General features: G+C 44.4%; 1 protein-coding gene across 4 annotated transcripts in view; it reads right to left on the minus strand.

Annotated features, from left to right (window-relative positions):
- LOC117354356 (myeloid differentiation primary response protein MyD88-like) overlaps positions 1–25,882 on the minus strand; it is a 128,130-nt gene that overhangs the window by 13,508 nt on the left and 88,740 nt on the right. For all 4 annotated transcript variants that reach the window (XM_033931733.1, XM_033931734.1, XM_033931735.1 and 1 more), the window contains 2 exons: positions 19,335–19,862; positions 1,710–1,838 (listed from right to left, as the gene is read on the minus strand). In XM_033931733.1, the coding sequence (XP_033787624.1) occupies positions 1,710–1,838; positions 19,335–19,671 (466 nt within the window). In that variant the 5' untranslated portion in view covers positions 19,672–19,862. The remainder of the gene's footprint in view (positions 1–1,709; positions 1,839–19,334; positions 19,863–25,882) is intronic.

A 25,882-nucleotide genomic window follows, 5' to 3' on the forward strand; every position in this document is an offset into this window, starting at 1 on the left:
AAGTACAGCTCAGGCAGAGAAAACAAACAATGGTCAGGCTAACCAGATAAAACAAAAGAAAACAGAATACAGAAAATCAACAGTTCAACAAGCGGCTTCGAGCCAGCGGGGTCATAGTTGTCCAAAATGGTTCCCAGGTGCGTTGAAAAATACGGCCCGGGAGAGAAGAAAGGTCGTTCACATCTCTCCGTTCCCACATCAAGAGGGTAATCATCCAACATTTCCAAAGAGAGTAATCCGGAGCATCAGCCTCAAGCCAGTTCAGCAATATACATTTCAGGGCCACTAGAACAGTCCATTTCAGGAAAGCAGCAGCTCCCCGCACCCGAGGGAAATAATGAGGAATAGTTCCAAATAATAACAAAGGGGAGCGGCGAATAGTAATTTTCCAAATACGCTCCCACAAAGACAAAAACAGCATTCCAAAAAGCTTGAATATTTGGGCAAGTCCAAAACATGTGTCCTAAGCCCGTTTCGGGATCCTGGCAGCGGAGACAGGCAGCAGTTTCCCGAAGGCGGGACAAATATGCCCTCTTTGGGGAAATGTACAAACGGAAAATCAACTTATACTGTTGTTCCCAAAAAGTGGTATACTTTCGAAAGGTAGGTAATCTGCGAACAGCATGCAAAAGCACATCATCCGGCAAATCTATAGCAAGGTCACGAGCCCAAGCCTCCCGTAAAGTGGAATGCTCAAACAAGGGGGACTCATCTTTCAAATGGCGATGATGGAATTTAAGGGGGATTGGAAGTTGGGAACCAATGGTGAAAGCCGTAGACAACAGCTCATGGCAAGAGGCATTCAAAGAATTAAAGGGTAAAGAGGAAATGTAATGATGAATTTGCATATAAGCAAATAATCAGTGGGCGGGAGATCAAACACCTCTTGCAATTGCTAAAAAGGCTTAATTTTGCCATCATCATCATCAACCAAGTGAAATACATAGTGAATTCCCCTAGTTTCCCACCGAGCAAAACTGGGCCCATCTATCCCAGGTTGGAAGGAACTATTAAAACGGAGAGGCAGAAAGGGAGTTACAGAAGCAGAAAGAGCATGGAATTTACAGACCCAGCGCCAAACCTTCCACAAGGGACGGTGGAGCACTATCACAGAGAGAGATTCAGACACACAAGAAGGAATAGAATGAAAATATGCACTAAAGTGAGCAGAGCGAAAACAGAATAGTTCCAAAGAAGTATTAGTAAACACAGAAGTACCCCTAAAAAAATCATTAATGTGGCGCATGCCACAATCAACAGTTAAGTAGCGAAGATTCAATAAACCTAACCCACCCCTGTAAAACGGATCCCCAGCATTTTAAAGATGCTGCTTCGCGACCTTCTAATGCCGATTTCCTCTGCCGCATCTCTGTCTCTGATGATGTCATCAGGGACGCGGCAGAGGAAATTGGCATTAGAAGGTCGCAAAGCAGCATCTTTAAAGTGCTGGGGAAGCTGCTGGTTCCGGAAGGTTTTTTGTTGTTTTGGGGTGAATGGGAGACTCAACGGGGGTTCGGGTGCAGTGGGGAGGGGTGGGGCCAAAGACGACGAACTGCTTCCTTATAGTGAGTCGAGGGAGGGAGTAGAAGCACGCATGCGCACTCTTGCCGGCGGGGACCTACAGGTTCATGGAAAACAGAACACGCAGGTAAGAGTGCGCATGCGCGCTTAGGGTTTTATTATATTAGATCATTAGCATTCCAGGTTACCTGAAGGATCATCTAGGACTGTGATTCCCGCCAGTTCTGTTGACCTCGCCACACTGCTGTCCACAGCTGGGTCCTGAATAGGAGGGTAGCTGCATTTTTGCTTCTCAAGATACTTTTGGCAGTTCTCTTCTGCAAGATAAGGAGAAATGAAGCATGTTTGTTACAAAGGTCTTATCCCATTAGTGCCTGCGTAAATCCAATGTATCTTTCACTAGGACAACAAAAGGGGGTAAGTAATAACTGTTTAAAACAAAGACCATGCCAAGAAGTACTTTTTGGGGGCGAAAGCTCATTTGTTTGCTTTAAGGTGTCCATTCACTTTCAATAGTACATATTTTTGTTGTGTTACTGGACATACACGGCCCTATGCAGTGGTGAGAAGTGTTCAGATAGAATATGCCTCTGTCCCATAAATAGGGTTGCCAGATTTCCTCTATCAAAAGAGAGGACACCTGGTCCTGCTGTGTTCTGCCGGTTCATAGACAACCCCGCGAAAGACAAAGGCGCGCACTGACAACTGAGCGCAAGATGGAGGCGCGCGCTGAAGAAAATTACAGTTTTTAGGGGCTCCGACGGGGGGTTTTGTTGGGGAGCCCTCCCAGTTTACTTAATAGAGATCGCGCCAGCGTTGTGGGGGGGTTTGGGGGGTTGTAACCCTCCACATTTTACTGTAAACTTAACTTTTTCCCTAAAAACAGGGAAAAAGTGAAGTTTTCAGTAAAATGTGGGGGGTTACAACCCCCCACAACGCTCCAACAACACGGCGCGATCTATATTAAGTAAAGTGGGGGGTTCCCCCCCACGACCCCCCCCCCATCGGAGCCGTAAAAACAGTAATTTTCTGCGGCGCGCACCTCCACACTGCGCTCAATTGTCTGCGTGCGCCTTTGTCCCGGCGCGCTTTTGACCTGACACCGTTCTGCCTCCAGCTCCACCCCACCTCCACACGAACCTCCCTAAGTGAAGTTTTAACAAAAGCGGGGAAACATGGTTAAATTAGCTTTTTGCAAAGATCAACTTAGCCGCAGTGTTCTGGTTCTGCTGAAGTCTTTAAAGACTTTTTCTTGGTTAGACTTAAATAGACCGAATTACAATAATCCAACCTCGAGAGAATGATTGATTGTACAAGGACAGCAAAATGTTCTATATACCCAACAATTGCACTCAACCATAATTAAATTAAAAGTATTTCCCCACCCTGGACGTGTATGTTCAAAGGGCAGAATTTTGTCAATGGCTCCCAAACTTCCTTAAATTTCCTATAATGACCCTGCTGTATAGTTTCCAAGTTTCAAGTTTCCAAGTTTATCAAATAGTTTGATTTATCGCCTATTCAAAATTCTAGGCGATGTACAAATAGATAAAAATTTAAGTAACATATCGTTCAAACATACAATAATTTGGGTAAAAAAGTAAACTTATTTAAACAGATAAGTTGTATGGCAACTCCTGTCATAATAAAGAGAAGTTTATTACTATGGGAAGATATTGGGCTTTTAGCCTTCATTAACGTATCAAATAGCACTGTATCGTACGTCAATGGCACTGGATTTTCCAATATTTTATTCACTTGACCCCAAATGGATCTCCAAAACTTAAGTATCAAGGGACAATAGTGCAGTAGATGATCCAATGTCCCTACATTGAGATGACAGTGCCAGCATCTATTAGACTTAGAACTATCCAATTTCTGTAAACGAACAGGGGTCCAAAAAGATCTATGTTACAAGAAAAACCATGTTTGTCTCATAGATGCAGATGCCGTACATCTCATCCTCCAAGTCCAAATTCGTGGCCATTGAGACGCAGAAATCTGCTTCTTTATCTCAATGCTCCAAATGTCACGAAGACCAGTGTTTGGTTTCTTATTCAAAAATTCAGATATTAATTTATACCACTGGGCAGCCTGATGCCCTAGGAAGCATAGGACCAGCAAACTATACTGATTTTTAAGGTTTCGCCAATCAGGGAACCCTTTCTGAACGGCTTGCTTCAACTGCAACCACTTATAATTTTGAGATTTAGCAATACCAAATGTTTGTTGCAATCGTGAAAAGTCAAGCAGCTTTCCCTCTGATACTACATCATCCAGAGTACGTATGCTCACCTGCATCCAATGCTTCCAGAGGATCTTAAACCCACCAATTTGAATCCTGGAGTTAAGCCAAAGGGACTGACAGGTGGATTTATGAATCAGAATAGGTGTTAAATTATTAATAAATTTTAATGTCTGCCAAGTATCTAATAAAATTCTATTGTCCTTTGTAGCGTGGCCGGCCCTCAAGACTAGCGGTAACCGGCACACGCTTACAATATTCCCTCAGCGTGCTTCCCCAAGAGGGAGGAAGACCCTGTTGTGGATAAACTATCCCATGTGCAAAAATAGTATAGCTTCACACAGGTAGGTTTCAAAAGAAAGAACTCAAATTTATTGTTCATCTGAACAGGTCCAAACAAAAATGCATGACAACAAAAGTCCAACAGTAATAATAATGACAGAAACAAAATAATGCTGCACATACCAGCCTGGTCTGGTTATATTCTCAAAACCCGTATCTTATGTCCCAGGAAAGTCTTAGTTCATCATGAGAGTAATGGCATAGCATTCAATTCAGTCTCTCAAAAAGTCTTCAGTGCAAACCAACCAAAACAAAGCATAACTCGCTGCAATGTCATAGTACTTCCCTTCCGAGCGCAGTGGCAGAAGGTTGGCGGATTTGCCAAATTGGCTCTTTGTTGAATCAAAGAGCAAAATAACCCACAATCCCTCCACTAAGATGTTGGGCAAATCCTGCCCCAGCCTTCAGGATATTCCCACACTATGAGAGATATTGCTGAAATTGTTTCACTGCAGCCCAGTCATGGCTTGCTGCAGCCATCTTGGAAAAAAAACTTCCAAGCAAACAAAACACTTTGTTAGTTCCATCCTCTTCGTCTGCAAGACCCAGATTTTCTTCAGGAGCAGCACCTCTGCCATCGGGTGCTGCTCCTCACTTCAACCGCGACTTCAGGCCGCGTGGGAGCTGTTGCTCCGCCCCCAAAACCCAGAGAGTTTCATCGCTCTCCTCGGGAGCAGCTCCCCTGCCTTCGGGGCTGCTCCTCACTTCAGCCCGGTGACATCGGGCAGCGTGGGAGCCCTGCTCCGCCCCCGAATTCCCCTGCAAGACCCAGATTTTCTTCAGGAGCAGCACCTCTGCCATCGGGTGCTGCTCCTCACTTCAACCGTGACTTCGGGCCGCGTGGGAGCCGTTGCTCCGCCCCCAAAACCCAGAGAGTTTCATCGCTCTCCTCGGGAGCAGCTCCCCTGCCTTCGGGGCTGCTCCTCACTTCAGCCCGGTGACATCGGGCAGCGTGGGAGCCCTGCTCCGCCCCCGAATTCCCCTGCAAGACCCAGATTTTCTTCAGGAGCAGCACCTCTGCCATCGGGTGCTGCTCCTCACTTCAACCGCGATTTCGGGCCATGTGAGAGCCATGCTCCGCCCCCCGAAACCCAGAGAGTTTCACCGTTTCCCTTCGGGAGCAGCTCCCCTGTCTTTGGGGCTACTCCTCACTCAAGCCCGGTGACTTCGGGCAGCGTGGAAGCCTGCTCCGCCCGAACTTCCCTCGGGGTCTATCCCCCCATACTTTTCCTCCGCCCGACGCCGCTACCCAAGCGGGAGGCCACTGCTCCCGCTCTCTAGAACCAGAGGTGCGCGCCGAAAGCCTCCTACCGGTGTAGGTTTCCGATCGGGCTGATCCTGCCCAAACTCTTATCTGGCCACGTTGAATCTTTCACCTGGTCCACCCAGGTCGGCGAAACCCACAAAAAAAAAAAATAATTTTTTAATCCCAGGCCCCAGGATACACTCCTTGACTTATTTATTCAACTGTACTGCTTGCTCTCCTTAATTAACATATTTAGCCAACTGCACTGCTTGTTCCTTTTAACTGCATAATTAGCCGACTGCACTACCTGTTTTTCTTAAACTACATATCTTAGCCAACTGTATTGCTTGTTTCTTTTAACTGCATATTTAGCCAACTGCACTGCTTGTTTCTTTAATTTGCATATCTAGCCAAGACCCATTTCAATTTGTTTGACACTAATTTCCAACCTGTCCTTTATCACACTAGAAGCTGTGGGACACAAATTCCTTTCAGTCTCTGTTCCTCTCCCATTCGCTATCAGCCATCCAAACTCCTCTCTTCCCCTCCCCCCCTCCTGGCAAATTCACTGACAAACCCCCTCTCACTGGCCCACCCAACTCCAACCATGAAGCCATCACTCTGGCCTCTTATCCTCCTTCTCTGCTTCCTCACAAACATTTCCCACTCCCAAAAACCTCTTCCCCCAAACTCTCCCGATGCTACATTCCCCAACAACATCTGTCCTGGGCTCAGAATCCCCACGCTAGTACCCACCAGACGCCATCATTTCAAAAAGCACCGAGGTGCTAACCTCACCTCCCTAAAGCCTGTTCCCCCAGCAAACCTGCCCAACATTACCTCAGACTCTCTCACCCCAGTCCCTACTCTCTATTGTAATGCCAGGTCCGTCAGAAATAAGACCCAAATAGTAAAATATTTACTTGAGGATTTTGATCCGGGTTTTTTGTGCATCACTGAATCATGGATCGAAAAAGATGACTTACTCACCCAAAATGAACTCTGTCCCCCAGGCTACCATGGTCTTTTCTCTCCTAGAATAAATCGGAAAGGAGGAGGTCTAGCCCTTCTCTACAAATCATTCTTTAATGTTGAGCTCCTAGAAAAGGGTAGTCATCCTTCCCTGGAATTCATGCTAGCCTCAATAAATGACGAACTTCTCCCCCACCCATTAGGCATCCTGCTACTTTACCGCCCACCCACCCCCTGGAATAAATCCTCTGACTTTGTTCTTGAGACCATAACAAAGGCCTATCTAAAATTCCAAAGACTACTGATCATAGGTGACATAAACCTTCACCTAGACGACAACACCAACAATGACTCAACTGAGTTCAAAGACTTCCTCATTTCCTTAGGCTTCACTGCTCCCCCACCCACCCCTACCCACTAAAAGGGGCACTCCATTGACATCATTAGCTTTCTTGACCTGACTGAACATAAAACTTCCACAGATATGACCCGTTGGGAACATGTCCCCTGGTCTGATCACCTCCTAGGCTCTTTCTGCCTCCCTGTCTTCATGTCAGCCCTTGATACCCCAACCCGTGCCACAAACTCCATCACCTACTGCAAAAAGATCTCAAGTGAATTATTCTGGTCCCAGTTTCTCAACAAACTCCCTCCTCTTCCCACTCACACGGACCCAGACTCAATCTGGCACAACTGGGTGACTCTTTCCGAAACCACGTACCGTGCCCTTGCCCCTCTAACCACTAAACCCATCTCCTACTCTCACAAGGCTCCCTGGTATCTCCCATACCACAGAGAATTAAAACAGAAATGTCGGGCCCTGGAACGGAGATGGAAAAAATCAAAATCCCCCCTAGATAAGCAATCCTGGAGAGAAAACATCAAATCCTACAACTCCGTACTAAAAAAAGCTAGGAAGAATTACTATGGAGACAAAATCTCCAGGTCAAAAAACCAAAACAGTACACTGTTCCACATCTGGCGGAACCTAACTTCTAAAAACGACTCCGCCCCCTCCCCCCCTCCCATCTCCAAATGACCTAGCCAAATTTTTCAACGAGAAGATCACTACCATAAAGAGCTCGTTTCCCTCAGCTATCTCCTATAACTCTCTCCCCCCGAAAGACTCCGACGCTATTCCTGCCGACAGATCATGGACTACATTCGAACTTGTATCCGAGACCCAGATCTCTAAACTTTGCCTCAAACTTAAATCCTGCAAGTGCATCCTAGATCCCTTTCCATCCTACCTTTACGAAAAAATCCCTGCACAGGCCATCTCTTCCTTTACTAACCTCATAAACAAAGTCTTACTATCGGGCCTGTTCTCCACCGAAATGGGACACATTGCCTTATCCCCTCTTCTGAAAAAAAACAATCTTGACCCTTCCTCACCATCGAACTATCGCCCCATAGCAAACATCCCTCTTTTAACAAAACTTCTAGAGACCATAGTCGCTACTCAGCTCTCCTCTTACCTAGAGAGATTCTCCATTCTCCAACACTACCAATACGGATTTAGGCCCAATTTCAGCACCGAGTCCCTCCTAGTTTCTCTAATCTCAAAGGTGCAACAACTACACGCCCGAAACAAATTTGCTGTTCTCCTACAGTTTGATCTCTCCGCGGCTTTCGACGTCGTGCATCACGACATACTAATCTACCAACTTTCTGAGATTGGAATAGACTCCTCTGTCCTAAAATGGTTCTCAAACTTCCTTCGCGATCGTTCCTACATTGTCAACACAAACGGCTCCAAATCCGCTTCGTGGACACCATCCTGTGGTGTTCCACAGGGCTCTCCCCTATCCCCTATTCTCTTCAACATGTATATGACCTCCCTGAAGCTCCTTAAACTATCCCCCCTTGAAACAATTTACACATATGCAGACGATATCCTTATCCTCCTCAAAACAGATCCAAACCTTACAAACCTCCAAGAGAACATCACATCATGCATAATGAGACTTCACGCCTGGTCCCTCGCAGTACAGATGAAATTAAATGAATCAAAAACAAAATTACTCTGGCTCGGCCCAAAATTAGCTCACCTGTCCGCCCTCTTCACCCTACCCACAGGCCCTGCTCTACACCTTGAGTTCTCAAGCAAGGTCCTCGGCATCACTATCGACTCCTCCCTTTCCCTCAACGATCACCTGAATTCCTTGGCAAAATCTTGTTTTTTCAGCCTCCACATGCTGAGGAAAGTTAGATCCTATTTTCACCAAAAGCATTTCACCGTCCTTGTACAATCCATCATCCTATCCAAACTCGATTATTGTAATGCCATTTACTTATGCCTAACGAAAAAAAGTCTTCGCATACTCCAGCTTATCCAGAACTGATTTTTGCTAAGCGCAAATATGACCACGTCTCCCCTCTATTTACCAATCTTCACTGGCTCCCAGTACTTTCCAGAATTCATTTCAAATGCTCCTGTCTGGCTTTCAAGATCATTCACAGCATCCCTCTATCCTTCCTCGCCCCGACACCAACTACCACCAGATCAGCCCACACATATAAACTATCCTTCCCCTCTCTACACGGCATCCTCCACGCAGGTAAACTGGGTAGATCCCTCCTCTCCAAATTCACGGGCCTCTGGAACGATCTCACTGTCCCGCTGCGGAACCTGGGCTCCCTCCAACTATTCCGAAAACAACTGAAAACCTGGCTTTTCTCTAGCATATAACATCTCTTCTCCTGATTACATCCCCTCTTTTTATGCTTTGTAAACTCTTTCTCTTCTCTCTTCCTTTATTTTTTAAGCTTTGTAAACCGTGTCGAGCTCCACTTCCGTGGAGAAGATGCGGTATATAAACCTAAGGCTTAGTTTAGTTTAGTTCCTTGGCTAGCATGCTCAGGACAAGCCCTTATTGTCCCAGAGAAAATGGAAATATTCAAAATATAAACCCAGAAAAAAAAAATCACCTCCAAGCCAGCTATGCAAAACACACGTTCAAAATTAACTCACATCCATTTCCTCAGTCAGTCCCACCTCTGGTAAAGCACTCCAATCCATTGCTTCATGTTCCGGGTTTTCCAGGGTTGTTCCTTCTGGCTCTGTGTTCAGCATTTCCACATCCTTTGGCTCTGGAGGAATCGGAGGCTCCTTCCACCTGAGAGCTTCTCCTGTTTCTCCCCTTCTCTTGGACAGCCAGCTCTCCAAATGCTCCAAGGCTGCTGTGCCCCGCCCATTCCTACTCAGGGGCCGGACTTCTTTCAGCTGAGGCTGCCTTCTGCCCTGTTTAGCCAGCCTCTTACAAAATTGAGTATTTAAAGGGGCCCTGCCAGTTTTCACCAGGCTATGTTCTAAAGCAGGTCTGAACACAGCCTGTGCTTCCTTCCTGGTCTTGTTCCTGCCTAACAGGGACAAAGTGATTAGCCCGGACCAGTTTCAGGGGTAGCTTTTTACGATTCTTCCCTGGCACAGGGCCGGCATTGGGCTCGGGTTTGTGACACCTTATACATCCTAAGTAACTTGATACTTAATATGTGACACAATCTCTATGGAGACAGGAGTTGCCATCAGTGGCGTACCTAGCATATGTGACACCCGGGGCCCATCATTTTTTTGATACCCCCCCCATCTATATGAAAAATATGATTTTTAGTAACAATCTACATATCGCACAACAAGAGTGTACCTAGGAAAAGGCAGCATCTTAAACACTGCAGTGAGCACTAGAAAACCAACACATACATTGTAAAACTAAACAAGCCAGATCCTGCACAATTGATCCTGTACAGTCGATGCTATCAGAAAGCCATGTCCCTTTCATACACACAGACAGATACACCCTCGCCCAATATGGAATAAACACAAACTAAAAATAGAAATATGTAGACAAAAGTTAAACTGAACTGGCAAGAAACCAGACTGCATACAATGCAACACCACAACACCACAAAAATAGTAATACATGTCCTCTAATACTGTGCAAAATATAAAGACAGTAGATGTAAATTTGAAAAACTGATACATAACAATCACCACTTTACAAATTAACAAATAAAAATAAAACAAATAATGAGAAATATGAAAATACCATTTTCTTGGACTAACAGGGCCCCTCCCCCCCGGTACCTTATTTTTTTATTCTAGTGGTCTAGCAGAAAAGAATGCCAGAACTTAACCCCCCGTGAGACCAGGTCTGGAAGCCGCCGGGACACACAGGTGCTCAGGCCCCTCGGCTTACTGCTGCGGCAACGTCCCTCACTGGACAGCTGCCTCCTCTTATGACAGAGCAGCGCACATGAAAGGCGTGAGCTTTTTGCACAGCTGCCTGGTCTCGCGCTGCTCCCTGAATGGCTGCCATCAGTTCTTGGACTCACGAGAATGGACTTTAGACGCTGCTGATTTTGGGTGACTAGTGCCCTAGGCACAAAACGGACTTAGACTTTTTTTTATTATGCCTCTCCATATCTCTTGAAAATGTTATACCATAAAGAGAATGCTTAGCAAAGAATTCAGAGATTAATAGTGCCTTTCTTTGTCAATACATTTCATTTTTACATGTATCAGAATGCTGTTACACTCATGTTGACTTTTAGAAATTAGCAGACAGCACATCACCTCCACAAGAAGGCCCTCGGGCACTGACTGAGCACAGGAAAGGGTAGACGTGAATTGCTTGTTCACTCTTTCCAAAAATACTAGGAGTAGGGGAATGCGATGAACCTACTAAATAGTAGATTTAAAACAAACTGGAGAAAATATTTCTTCACACAACATGTAATTAAACTCTTGAATTCGTTGTCGGAGAATGTGATGAAATCAGTTAGCTTAGCAGGGTTTTTAAAAAGCAGGGTTTCTATAATTTCCTAAAAGAGAAGTCCATAGGCCTTTATCGAGATGGCTTGGGGAAAATCTACTCCTTATTCCTAGGATAAGCAACATAAAATCTATTTTACTACTTAGGATCTAGCTAGATGCTTGGGACCTGGGTTGGCTACTTTTGGAAACAAGATACCAGGCTTGATGGACCTTCAGTTTGTCCCAGTATGACAATTCTTATGTTCTTATTGTAAGCACACACAATCTCATGCAAGTGAAGGATGGAGTTTTGTTAACCATTGCAAAATTAAAAAAAAAAAAAAAAAAAAAGATGTTCTGAAACATATTGCTGTCCCTTTCTGGTTCCTTTTACGTCATATGGCCCAATTCTACTTCCTGACGGTATAAGAAATGCATTCTGGTTTTCTGGTAGTGCTGTGCAACAGAGGAAATCCCTCTTGCAAAGTAAAACAGTTCATTGAAAACCGAAGTCCAGAACAGGATGGAGAAAATGAGCCATCATTTGTACTACTATTATTAAAAATCTCACACAGCTGAAAAGGAGAACTCTTTCACTCTGTCTTTTGTCACAAGTCAGTGATGAGGTTAGTGACACGGCTCCATACAAATAAGGAGCGACACTTCTCAAAACACGACACTTGCTAAACACTAACCCTTTCACTTCTGGCTATAAACAATCAAAACAAAAAATACTCCTATATGAAATATAGCCCAGTTTCCCCAAAGAAGAATGGCAATGTTTAGTGAGTTAATTGGTTGTTTCTATTCAGTAAGAAATATATATATATATTTTTTTAACATCATTTTTATTAAGTTTTCAGGGGTGGGTTAAATACAAGCAATACAACAACAAACCAACAACTACAAACAAGAGGAAATAGCAGTAACAGTCAGGTGTTTGTGTTATTCCTTCACGAAGACCCACAGAAACCAAACCCCCCACCAGAACCCTTCCCCCCCCCCTCCCACCGCACTCCAGTGTCAAAAGTTCAATAAAGAATTTCTAGCTCTAGGGGACAATCCTTCCCAAACGGGAACCCATATTCTCCTAAATTTCCTCCACGGCCCAGGACCGCCCCTCCGAACATCCAGATATTCAAATTTCAACAAAGTAAACAATTCATTTCTCCACATAGTAAGGGTAGACGCTTCAGCTTGGCACCACAACAGAAGGATATATTTCCGGCCCAATAAGGAGGTCTTTTGCAATAACATGTTACCCCCTCTAGATAAGCCCAAACGATCCACCTGAGAAAAGAGCAGAACATCCACCCTCAAAGGAATCTGCTTACGCAGAGTAGACTGCAGGTACAATGCTACAAAGACCAGAATGTAAGAAATATTATCTATGGGTCATTCTATGTTAAGTGGACCAGAGCTCCCCACTCAACCATCCCAGAAACTAATGACATTTTTTCAGGAGAGTCTAACCAATGTTTTGGGACATGATCTCAACTAAGTCCGGAGTTAGGGGCCCCTTTATTTGGGCCACTTTAATGTATTTGCAGAAGATGTCGAGTGGGGACGGGTCTTGAAATTGGAACAGTTGACATGGAATTACCCTTATGTGCACATACAGTATAAGTGATTATCTGTCTTATTGTTAGAAAAATATGTTTGACTGCTGCCTGTGTTAAAGTGGGTCATCAAACTGAACATCCTTAATGCAATGCCAGGCACCATAAAAAAAAAAAAAAAGATGACTTTTTTCTACAGCAGAGAAAGAGGTAAGAAATAAATATGCATCATGAAACCACAGCTCCCTGATCAGCAGCCAAAAATTCAGGCAAACCCCAATGCAGATGGGAAGGAAGCTTTTTTTTTTTTTTCTTTAATTATGGGTAGCCAACAGATCCCTGTGGGAAAGTGATTTGAATGCCAGCTTCCTAGATACTAGTCGAAAAATCTGTTCATGTTTTATGGCTCAGTCCAACAAAGTTTCACTGCATGCCCTGTGGCCTTGTTCACACAGAGGTATAGCAAGGGTAGGAGATGCCTGAGGCGGCGGTAGTGCCCCCTGCTCCTTCCTTGCCCCCCTCCCCGCCACACACACACCGCCTTCCCCTGTACCTCTTTGAATTCACCAGCGCGAGCAGCATCTCCAACCTGCTGCTCACGCCTGCCTCATCTTTATCTCTGAAGTCACTTCCTGGTCCCGCGACCAGGAAGTGACATCAGAGAGAGAGCTGAGGCCAGCTTGAGCAGCAGGTTAGAGCTGCTATTTGTGCCGGCAAAGATTTAGAGGCACGGGGGGGGAGGGGGAAGGAAAGGCACGTAAACGGCAGGGGAGGGGCAGAGAAAGATGGGTACAGAGAGAAGAAAAGGTACCGCATCCCCACCATGATGGCGCTCAGTGAGGTCCGCCTTCCCCCTTACTATGCCACTGCATCAAACCTCCCTGTATGCACATTTGAGAAAAGTGTTGTTAAAGATCTGCTCCAGAGACTGTGTTTGATTTACATTCTGGGTTAACAGTATAAATAAAAGGTTCCTTGGCTTCCATATACCAACTTCTCTCACTTTGGGCCATGTGTTATACATGACGCCTAAAAAATTGGTGCCAATTAGAACAGTGCTTAGCGTGACTCTACAAGGTGTATGCATAGGAGCCAACTTTTCAAAATGATTAGGGGTGCTCAAGCTCCGCCCCTGCCCTCACCCCCACAACAATTGTACTAATTGTAATTCCATTTTTCATATATACACACAATATAATCTTATTAACAATATATAGTGATTAACCACAAAATTAAACTATACAAAGCACACTGCACGGCACTTCTCAGCATTCATTCCTACCAGAACACTAGGCCTTGCAGAACACAGATAAATGCTATTCAAACACAAGACCACAAACTAAAAGGCCTACTATATATAAACAAAACTCTAAGATGCCAGACTCTGCATACAATACAACACTAGAGAAATAAAAACAAATCATTTCTTCCTGAATAGTGCAAAATATAGACATCAGATGTAAATTCTCAAAACTGCCATATTTCAATCACTAAACTGAGAATAAAATAACTTTTCCTACCTTTGTTGTCTCGCGATTTTATTTTTCTAATCATCTTTTCCCAGTCTCTGGTTGAACTTCCTTCTGTCTGAGCTCTTAACTGTGTTTCTAGGACCACCTTATCCATTTGCTGGTTTTCTCTCCTTCACTTTCTGCCTTATATCCATTTTCAACTATTAAATACCCAATTAAATACCTCTCATAACAACCCACTATCTGTACCTGAAGAAGGTTGGAGCAAATAGGAGATATATAAAAAAGCAGTATTTAACAATATAATATGTAGCAATGCAAACTACTTAATTCACAATAGTGTTGTGAATTCCTCAGTGTGATTGTGAAGCTATAAAGACGACCGCACAAGGCTGAAGTTTTGAATCGATCGGCAGGCTATTTTCCAAGCCATGCCCACACCATCATAGGCTTGGCCGCGGTGTTCTGAATTAGCTGAAGTCTGTGGAGGTTTTTCTTAGTTAGGCTTATATAGATGGAGTTGCAGTAGTCCAGTCTAGAGAGGATGGTGGATTGAACGAGGATGGCGAAATGAGAATGATGAAAGCAAGATCTTACTTTCCTCAACATATGGAGGCTGAAGAAGCATTTTTTTACCAGGGAGTTGAGGTGATCGTTGAAGGAGAGAGAGGAGTCTAAGATGATGCCTAGAACTTTGCTTGAGAACTCAAGCTGAAGAGTGGGGCCGGAAGGTAGAGGGATGGAGGTGGGTAAATGATCTGAAATTGGGCCGAGCCAAAGTAGTTTGGTTTTAGACTCATTCAGTTTCATTTGTACAGATTGGGCCCAGGATTGGAGGTTCGTAATACATGTGGAGATGTTCTCAGCGAGGTTAGAGAGGTTCGAGTCGGTTTCGAGGAGGATGAGGATGTCGTCAGCGTAGGAGTAGAGAGTTTCTAGGGGGGATAGATGAAGGAGTTTCAGAGAGGACATGTAGATGTTGAAAAGGATAGGGGAGAGGGGTGAGCCTTGCGGGACTCCACATTTCGGTTTCCAGGCGGGGGATGAGGTACCGTTTGTGTTAATGGTGTAGGAGCGGAAGCGTAGGAATTTCGAGAACCAATCAAGGACTGTGGAGCTTATGCCTATTTCGGAGAGTTGGAAGATTAGGATGTCGTGGTGAACGACATCGAAGGCTGCGGAGAGATCGAATTGAAGAAGAACAGCGAATTTGTTGCGAGAATGGAGTTGTTGCACCTTAGAGATTAGTGAGGCCAAGAGGGATTCAGTGCTGAAGTTGGGTCTGAAGCCGAATTGGTGGGGTAGGAGGATAGAGAAACGTTCTAGGTAGGATGAAAGTTGGGTGGATATGATGGATTCTAATAACTTGGTTAGGAGAGGGATATTTGCTATAGGACGGTAGTTAGATGGAATGGAGGGATCAAGGTCGGCCTTTTTCAGGAGAGGGGACAATGAAATGTGTCCCATGTCGGGGGAGAAAAGGCCCGATGTTAGGGCAGAGTTTATAAGGTCGGTGAGGGAAGCGATGGCCTGTGTAGGGATATTCTCGAATAGATAGGAGGGGAAAGGATCCAAAATGCACTTGCAAGTTTTTAGTTTGAGGCAGAGTTTGGAGACTTGCGGTTCAGAGACAACCTCGAAGGCGGTCCAGGATCTGTCGGCAGGGATGGGAGTGGATACAGGTAAGGTAGGGTTGAGATCAGTAGAGGTCAGGGAATTGTAGGAGACTGTGGGAGGGAAGGAGCATCTTAGAGTGGTAACCTTTTCATTAAAGAAATTTGCAAGGGCGCTTAGTGCCTGTATGCATCGCATAACTTAGGCACACCCATTTAAGCCAGCTAAAACCAAGCCTAAATGCCTGTACCTAAGTTGTACGTGCATCGGGTGTATTCTATAATAACGCACCTAACTTTTAGGAATGCCCACAATCTGCTCCTGGCCATGCTCCTTTTTCACATTTGCGTACTGCAACCAACGCATACTTTTAACAGAATCACGCCTTCCGAGTTGTGGGTGTAACTTCTAATTATAGTGCCAATTAGCATCAATTACAAGGTTTTAATTGGCAAATCTCAGTGCCAATTAGTCCAATTAAGTTGTGCGCGCACATCGGCTACGCACACCGACGTGCATGCACAACCTTAGGTGCCATATATAGAGTTTAGGGGTTTATTGTGCATCTCACCAAATCTTTGCTTAGACTAAAGGCTAGAATTACTAACGTTTGTTACTGTATTAGCATGTAGTCCCCACAGCATAAAATGTGATCTATTGTAAAATAACTAGAGTTTAAGCCCATTACATTAACGGGTGCTAGAATATATGTCTGTCTGTCTTTCTTTCTTACTTTCTGTGTCTCTCCCTGCCTGCTGTCTTTCGTTCTAATGCGTTGCCTGCCTGCCTGTCTCTCCATTGCCCCCTTCTGTCTCCCCTCCCCAAAGCAAACCAAGATTGCTCCCAGGCCCCCTTTCCCTCTCCATCCTCTCCACTTCCCTGTGCAGCATTTTCCTCCCACCCTTCCCTGTGCAGCAGCAGCAGCAGCATTTCCTGCCCTTCCCTGTGCAACAGCAGCAGCATTTCCCCCCCCCACACACACTACCCTGTGCAGCAGCAGCATTTCCCGGCCTTCCCTGTGCAGAAGCAGCATTTCCCCCCACACAGCAGCATTTCCCCCCCACACACACTTCCCTGTGCAACAGCAGCATTTCCTGGCCTTCCCTGTGCAGAAGCAGCATTTCCCCCCCACACATACACACTTCCCTATGCAGAAGCAGCATTTCCCGCCGCCCCCTTTCCAGCTGCCGCGTTTAAATTGAGAGAAAAGCGCTGCACCGCGCTACCGCTGGCTTCGGCATCTTCTATCCACTGCGGCCAACCCTAGCGGAAACAGGAAGTAGTCAGAGAGGGCGGGCCGCAGTGGACAGAAGACGGCAAAGCCAGCGTTAGCGCAGCGCTTTTCTCAATTTAAACGCGTGTGAGCCAGCGAGAAGGAGGAGGCTTTGGCGGTGGTGGTTTTGGCGGTGAGTGAGGGTGGGAGGGGGGAGTCGCCGGCTGTGCTGTGCTGTGCTTTCCCAATTTGTCTGGCCACCGCATACGCACTCTGACCACGGACCTACGGATCATAGATCAGGGATCACAGATCACGCAGGTCTGAGTGCGCATGTGCGGCTAGCGTTTTATTGTATAGGAATGTATTTCTAATGTGGTAGCCCTAGAACTGTCAAGAATAGGGACAACTGATGAAGATTTTCTTAAATTATAAAAGCAGCAAAAGAGTTTATCTGTTAAAAAGGTCTGAACATTGCAGAAAAACATCATTTGTGTAGTTGTCAGGGCAGGGATTTGAAGCTATGAGTAAGCGCAGAGCACAGATTTGAGAGGAAATCTTTTGCAGGGTGTAAGCCTCTGCGAGCACCTTCTACATACACTTTGGTGTCAGCCAAAGCTGTGAGCAGGATGCAGCTCACTCCCTGCTAAAGCCATCCTTAGTGGTTTCAGAAAAGAAGACAAGTCTAGACCAAATCCAAACTATGTCATCAACATGTCATTCATTTATAATTAAATTTAAAATCCTGATGCTGGCATATAGGGCATTATTTGAGTTACAACCATTATATCTCTCTAATCTAGCATTATTTTACACACTCAGTCGCTCGTTGAGATATTTAAATGACAATAGAGCAGCTGTTCCCCCATATCTCAAAGGCTCATGGTGCATTTTTCTACTTGGTTCCAATATTGTGGAACAATTTACCAGTAGAGTTAAGAAGGAAGAATCATTTCAAAATTTTAAGAGACATCTAAAAGCACTTTTTTTTTCAAATGGCTCTGCCGAATTGAATAATGGAATGGGGACCGCAATCTGCCTTAATTTGTATTAATTTGTACTGATTTGTGTTAATTTGGGTTTATTTATTTCATACTAGTCTTTAAGCCCGTTACATTAACGGGTGCTAGAATAGATGTGTCTGTCTGTCTGTCTGTGTTTCTTTCTCTCTCTCCTTGGCCGCTGTCTGTATCCTTCTGTCTCCCCCCCCCCTGAGCAAAGCTGTCTGCCCCCAGGACACACCTCCCCCCCAAAGCAGGCCCCTTTCCCTCTCCCTAACTGTCTCTCCATGGCCCTCTTCTGTATCCCCCCCTCCGAGCAAAGCTGTCTGTCCCTAGCACACCTCCCCCAAAGCAGCCCCCTTTCCCTCTCCCTATCTCGCCATGGCCCCTTCTGTCTCCCCCCCCCCAGCACACCCCTCCCCCCAAAGCAGCCCCCTTTCCCTTTCCCCCTGGCTCCCGTTATTGATTCCCTTCTTACCCTCCCAACATCCAGGCGTCTTCTGGCCTGCTCCTCTTCACCAAAGCAGCCTGCGATCATGGTGGCCGGCTTTAGCGAACCTCGCAGGCTGCTCTCCAACTCGGTAGCACGTTCCCTCTGACGCGATCCCGTGCGTCAGAGGGAGTATGCTACTGAAGCTGGAGAGCGGCCTGCGAGGTTCTTTAAAGCCGGCCACGATCGCAGGCTGCTCTGAAGAGGAGGATCAGCGGCGGCAGCGGCGAGTGAGGGTGGGAGGTGACACGGCGACTCCTTCTTCTGCACGGAGGTGGAGAGCGGCTTGCGAGGTTCGCTACAGCGGCTGGCAAACCTCAGCAGGCCGCTTTGAAGAGGAGCGGGAGGGAGGAGTCGCTGGTGTCTTCTGCACAGTCACGCGCAGGCGCCATGAGGACTGGCACAGAAGCACACCTCACGGCGCCACCGCTCACGAATTTTCAAGAGCGCATGCGCCTCTAGCATTTTATTATTATTCATAACAGTTTAAGTGGATATGTTTTAGAAATGTTCATTTCTTTGATGCTCTCAAGCTCTGCCAGTGACGGATCTGTGAAGTGGGCTGTGCCTGGAGTTGTATTAAGACCTGCAGTAAAATATGATTATGCTATTCGACCGCTTCAGAGACTTTTCTATCTCTTAAATTAGTTTTGTTTTATTTTTAATTTTTTATCTTCTTTCATTATTTCTATTTTCTATCTCTTTGATTTTTTATCTTAGAAATGTATTACATATTTTTATTTTAATCAGGTACTTTAGCTAGGTTGTGAGCCTTCGGGACAGATAGGGTAGGTTTTCTCAAGTACCTAATTTCATTTTAGTTTGATACTTTGTAAACCGCTTAGGTCAATAAAATGCAGGAGCGGTATATCAAATCTTAAATAAACATAAACATCAACATACCTATCATCTGCGACAGGTCTGTCAGAATATCAGTCCTCTCGATTCTCTTCAGCAAGTCCACAAGCCCTCCCACAGTGGCTCGGTAGCACTTCCCTTGCCAGTCCTCCAGCAGCTTTGCCGTTGGATTTGGAAAGCCCTCAAAATTCTTGATTTCTAGGTACTCGTACCCCATTTCTTCTGCAAGCGTCGTCCAGTCTGGAGCTACCATGGTTCTTGGGTTCAAGTACATGGACAACTTGTTCCTGACACTGAAGTTCAAGGCAACAAGTGGGATGGAATTTAGATCAACGTCCTTCATGCCCAAGTCGCTGTCTGATTGCGGTGGAAATGATGCCATCCCTGGTTAACGAGTGGGGAAAAGTGTGGGCAACCCAAGCGGCTTCCCCTTTCCTGCTCTCGCTTCTCAGATGAGTTTCTGTACTCCACTTCTTTCCCAGGTAACTTCAACCATAAAAATCAGTCTCCAGGTTCCTCAGTGAGATAGTGGCGGTACGAGAGTTAACAGTAACCCATTTTCTTCATGTTCTCCTTTTTAAAACAATGAGTAGAGAAAGGTCATAGGGCGTACACCCAGCATCATTAAAAAAATATTTCAAGTAAACACAGGCAATGTCATTCATTAAAAAGAGAACCAGCAACTTTAAACATATTTCTGACTTTTCTTGCATGGTATAGTATAGGGGAAGAGAATGGCGCAGTGGTTAAAGCTATAGCTGAGGTTGTGGGTTCTAACCCATGCTGCTCCTTGTGACCCTAGGGAAGTCACTTAATCCCCCCATTGCCCCAGATACATTAAATAAATTGTGAGCCCACCAGGACAGACAGGGAAAAATGCTTCCTGAATAAATTCATGTAAACTGTTCTGAGCTCCCTTGGAAGAACATTATAGAAAATTGAATAAATATATTACTATAAGATCATCAATATTAAAGACACAGAGAGAGAAAGAGCGTGCGGCCTACAGACCACAAATTTTTAGCTTTAACACAGATATGTGGATTTTCAGTGAGCCAAACATTAAAGTTGGTTCACTGAAAACATATGTTTAAAAATGTAACAGATAATGTACTTGGGTTTTTTTTACATTTTTCCTGCCATTTATGTATTTGGAGCTAAAAGGCCTACTGTTCAATGGCTAAATTTAAATACCAACCTGGATGTTTCCAAAAGCCAGTTGTTAACATATCAAGGAAAAATGACCGTGTAAGAAGCCAGAACCGACAGATTGCTCCACTAAGCTCTCTTCCCCTTCCACAAGAATACATATACCGTAATCTTATAGGGCAAGGGGAGATTCTGCTAATCTCACAGGAAAGAGGAAGTGCTAGTGAAATTTACCTTAAACTGCCACCATCATCCTTCCTCATTTCTGTATCAATAGATCCTGTCGGTACTTCCTTCCTCTACCAGTAGACAGACTGAAGATTACTAATATTTCTAGACATTTTGTCCAAGGAGGTCGACTCGTATGATTTTACTTCTCCTTTCACTAGCCCCACCAGTGGCCTGGGTTCATCTCAGTGATGCAGTTTTATTTACGTCAACTCGCTTGAAGATTAAACTTGTATTCTTGCAGAACACAGTGGGAGGAGACTTACCGTAACACAACAATAAACAGAGCTCTGGAGTTGGTAGACCACACCATCTACTCCAACTCCTCAATTTTTCTACTCTCCGATTCCAACTCCAGCTCCAGCAACTATGCGGTTTCCTTACCACATACATAAAATCTTGCTTTCCTCCGATTATCACACATAACATAGACATGTCTAAACAACATTATTAATCGTCCCTGTTATAATAGGGGTAGAGCACAAATTCAATGAATTCAGAAATACAAGCAAGCTTTAAATCATACATTGATGTCAGAAAAATTCTAAAGGGTGATTATCAACTGAAATATACCTATATCTATATACACAAACTTACACACACAAGGGGGTGCTGAAAAAGTTCTCAGCCCAACCAACAAAGTTGGGCAGTCTCCATTGAGAGCTATAGGGAAAATTCTCAAAACTTCACGGGAAAAAATGATGGGCTGCTGGTGCAGCCATTATTGTAGCGATTTCAAAAAGGTGAGTCATTCTCATTTTTAAAAAAAAACCCACGCATTGCAAATGAAGTTGGTGATGAGTCGCCGGTGAGAGCAATTGGCACCTGCGCAGAATATACCACAAAAGAGGCGTAGATGTGGGCATGTGCCTGGAAAAGCAATGCCATAAGCACACATATCATGTGCGTGCCTTATTGGAGCATAATAGGCGTGCCAGCGATATTGGATGAAGGGAAGAGAGGGGAGATGCAAACGTCGGCCTTCAATTAGTATAATTCGTGTAAATTTTGTAATTTGTTTTTAATGTCAAATTTTGTCATGATCAAAGCAGAAACAAGTGGGTCAATCAAGATGTTTCCAAATGAAACCTTTATTGATGGAAAGAAGAGGTAGAATTCTGCAGAGAAAGACCACGCTGCAAGCATTTAGGTGTAGCGGACTATGCCTTCTTCGGGAGTCTATAACCAGATTATTACATTACATTACAGATTTCTATTCCGCCATTACCTTTCGGTTCAAAGCGGATTACAAAAAGAGTTATGGAACAAGGGTTACAACATTAGATCAGAGAAGGTTTCCAAGAGAGGGAAAAGTAGGATCTGGGGTTAGGGAGGGGATGGTAAGGGGGGGGTTAAGCTTTATCATGGTATTAAGCTTTATTAAGGGATTTCTTGAAGAGTATAGTTTTTATTTCCTTTCTGAACATCTTGTAGTCTGGGGTTGTTGTCAATAGGTTGGAGACTTGGTTGTCTATCTTCGCTGCCTGAGTGGCCAGTAGTCCGTTGTATAGTTTTTTCCGTTTTACTTCTTTGATTGGGGGGTAAGTGAATGGGGGGGGGGGTTTTCTATGCCTGGTAGAGGTGGTTTGGATGAGGCGGTCGTTTAGGTAGGTTGGGCTGTCTCCATTTATAGTTTTAAATAGTATACAGTAGAATTTAAATTGTATTCTTTCCTGGATTGGAAGCCAATGAGAATTGATGAATGCCTCAGTAATGTGATCATGTTTTTGCAATGAATAGACGAGTCTCAGAGCTGTATTCTGAATTGTCTGTAGTTGTTTAATCATTATTGCAGGGCAGGGGAGGTAGAGGATGTTACAATAGTCTAGGATACTTAGGATTAGAGATTGTACTAGGAGCTGAAATTGTGTTTTTTAGAAGAATTTTCGGACTTGTCTAAGGTTTCTCATAACTGCGAAAGATTTCTGTATTGTTTTGTTAATTTGTGGTTGCATGGTGCAGCCTCTGTCAATAGTCATACCTAGAAGTTTTAGGGTGGTTTGCAAAGGGTAGTTGATAGAGTTGATTTCTAAGTTGGTTATGGTTGGGATTTTGTTATTTTCTAGAAGGATGAATTTAGTTTTGTCTGGGTTGAGTTTCAGTTTGTGGTCTTCCATCCAAGTCGTAACTGTAGCTAGAGTTCTGTGTAGTGTGTCTGACATTAAGAGCATTGGTTGGTCAAAAGGAATGAGGATGGTGATGTCATCAGCATAGCTATAAGAGGATAGGCCTTGTTTGTTCAGGTAAACGCCAAGAGAGGCCGTATATAGGTTGAAGAGAGTAGGGGACAGTGGGGACCCTTGTGGAATGCCGCAGGGGTTGGACCAAGGTTTGGATTTTTCTTTGTCATTTTACTTTGTATGTTCTGGATTTTAAGAAACCTTCAAACCATGAGTATACTTTATCTGAGATGCCTATTGAGTCCAAGATTTGCAGTAGGACGTTATGGTCTACTAGGTCAAATGCCGCCGTCAGGTCCAACTGTATGAGCAGCATTTTTTTTCCAATGCTGAGGTGTTGTCTTGCTGTGTCGATAAGGGAGCCTAGTAGTGTCTCTGAGCTGAAGTTAGTTCTGAAGCCGGATTGCATGGGATAGAGTAAATTATGGTCCTCGAGATAGTTGGTGAGGAATTTGGCTACTAATCCTTCTGTTAGTTTGATATATAGAGGTATTGAGGCTATTGGTCTGTAGTTGGATGAGAGGTATGTTGGTCCTTTTGGGTCTTTTAAGATTGGGGTGATGATGATTTCGCTGAGGTCATTTGGGAAAATGCCATCTGTGAGCATGGTTTGTATCCAGTGTAGGAGTAAGGTACGGAACTTAGTGCTCGCTGATGACAGGAGATATGGCGGGCAGTGGTTGAGTTCACATGATGCGTGGCTGTACTTATTGTAGAGTTTGTTGAATTCGGTTGAATTATGAAACAAATAAATAAATTTTAAAATGTGTAAGTAAAATAAAATAGTAAGCAACATACAGAGACACTTGTGTGTATTTAAACCAATGCATACATATAACTAAAAGACATAAAAAGTACCGACAATAATAGTATAAAACAAAACTTTTTCACTTGTAAGAAGGTTGAATACGTGAATGATAATACAAGATTTGCAGCCCCTAAAGATTCAAAAATACATCTTTTAAAAGCCAAAAACAAAGTACCAATCTAAAGGATACTGTACTTAAAACAAGCAGCTCATTCATAAAATACTACATATAAACATATTAGATACCTAAAAGACATATAGACCTTAAAACATTCAAACTTGCTTTTGGTGTGTAAAGCAAAAAGCATATTCATAAAATACTGTATATAAGCGTATTATACACATAAAGAGAGTGCCTGTTCTTTTTAACATTTTTATAAACGACTAGTTTTTAAGCCTGTTACATTAACGGGTGCTAGAGTAGATGTCTGTCTGTCTGGGGTTTTTTTTTCTTTGTCTCTCTCTCTCCTTGGATGCTGTCTGTCTGTCTGTCATTCTTTCTGTCTGTGTCTCTCCCTGGCCCCCTGTCTGTTTGTCTTTCTTTCTGTCTGTCATTCTTTCTTTCTCTCTCTCTCCTTGGCCGCTGTTCATCTGTTTTTTGGGTTTTTTCTTTCTCTCTCTCTCCTTGAACGCTGGCTGTCTGTCTCTCTGGCTCCCTGTCTGTCATTCTTTCTTTCTCTCTCTCTCCTTGGTTACTGTCTGTATTTCTTTCTGTCTGAGATTCTTTTTTTCTCTCTCTTTCCTTGGCCGCTGTCTGTCTTTCTTTCTGTCTATCTCTCTCCCTTGCCCCCTGTCTTTCTTTCTGTATGTCTCTCTGTCTCTCTATCTAGCCTGCCTATATTTTTCTGTTGTACCATCCCAGACTGTCTCTCCGTGGCCCCCTTCTGTCTTCCCCCCCCCCAGAGCAAAGCTGTCTGCCCCCAAACACACCCCTCCCCCCAAAGTGTCTCCCTTTCCCTCTCCCTGACTGTCTCTCTGTGGCCCCCTTCTGTCTTTCCCCCCAGATCACAGCTGTCTGCCTCCCAGCACACCCCTCCCCATCAAAGCAGCCCCCTTTCACTTGCAGTACTGGCACGACACCCTCCAGCCGTTCCTAAACCACCACTCAAATTCCTCCAGCGCCGACAGCTATCCAAGCTGGCGCATGCGCCTCAAGCCGCCGCACGCCGACAGCTGTTGTAAGCCGCCCCACACTCCTCAAGCCGCTGAATACGGCCACGGAGGGACACAGCACGAATCAGGTAGCACAGCCTCCTAAGTGCGCATGCGCGCTTAGAGGATTATTATAGAGGATATTGCTGAAGGGCTGTCAGGTAACATTTGCCTCTTTGCGGATGATACCAAAATCTGCAGGAGAGTATACAGTACACCCCGGATAGGGTGAATAACATGAAGAAAGACCTGGCGAAGCTTGAAGAATGGTCTGAAATTTGGCAGCTAAAATTTAATGCTAAGAAATACAAGGTCATGCATTCGGGCTGCAAAAATCTGAAGGAGCAGTACAGTTTAGGTGGTGAAGAATTGATGCGCATGACAGAAGAGCGCGGCGTGGGTATGATTGTATGTGATGAACTTAATGTGGCCAAACAGGTTACAAAGATGACGTCCTTCTCCTACCTACCTTTTTTTTTTAAATCAAACGGCAACCGGCACATAATCGCTGCTGGGAGAAGAAAATGGAACGCGCGCGCTCGCGCACACTTTACCAGCTTTTTTTCCTACTATAATTTCTCTGCCGACCATGAAGCTACGGACGCACGGAACCACCAGATTAGAAGAGCGCATGCGCGCTAAGGGAATTATTATTATTTCAATAATAAAAACGTTTCAATAGTAAAAACGCTGACATTTATTTTTTAAAAACGCGAATAACCGTTGAAAAGTTATTTATGGTTTTTCCATATTCACGGCTATGTTCTGCCCACATCCACCGAGAATATGGAGGGAGAAGTGTACTATAATTTAAGTGAATCTTGTAATTTTTATTTTTTTGTTTCATTAGCCATAGTCAAAACTGAAGCTGGCAACCGGGACCAGTTGCTGATTTTTGTTTGCCAAAAGATGATGCCACGCTTGAAGAATCACTCGGCCATGATGACGAATCAATCAGAGTGCTTGTTTAAATATTGATGAGCCCATTTGCATGGCAGATTCAGACTGCTAGGAAGCTCGGAAAAGACCATGGTAAGCCATTTTGAGAATCCACCGCTAAAATACATGCACGCTAA

The sequence above is a fragment of the Geotrypetes seraphini genome, chromosome 2, assembly GCF_902459505.1.
Source record: "Geotrypetes seraphini chromosome 2, aGeoSer1.1, whole genome shotgun sequence".
Taxonomy (NCBI): Eukaryota; Metazoa; Chordata; class Amphibia; order Gymnophiona; family Dermophiidae; genus Geotrypetes; species Geotrypetes seraphini.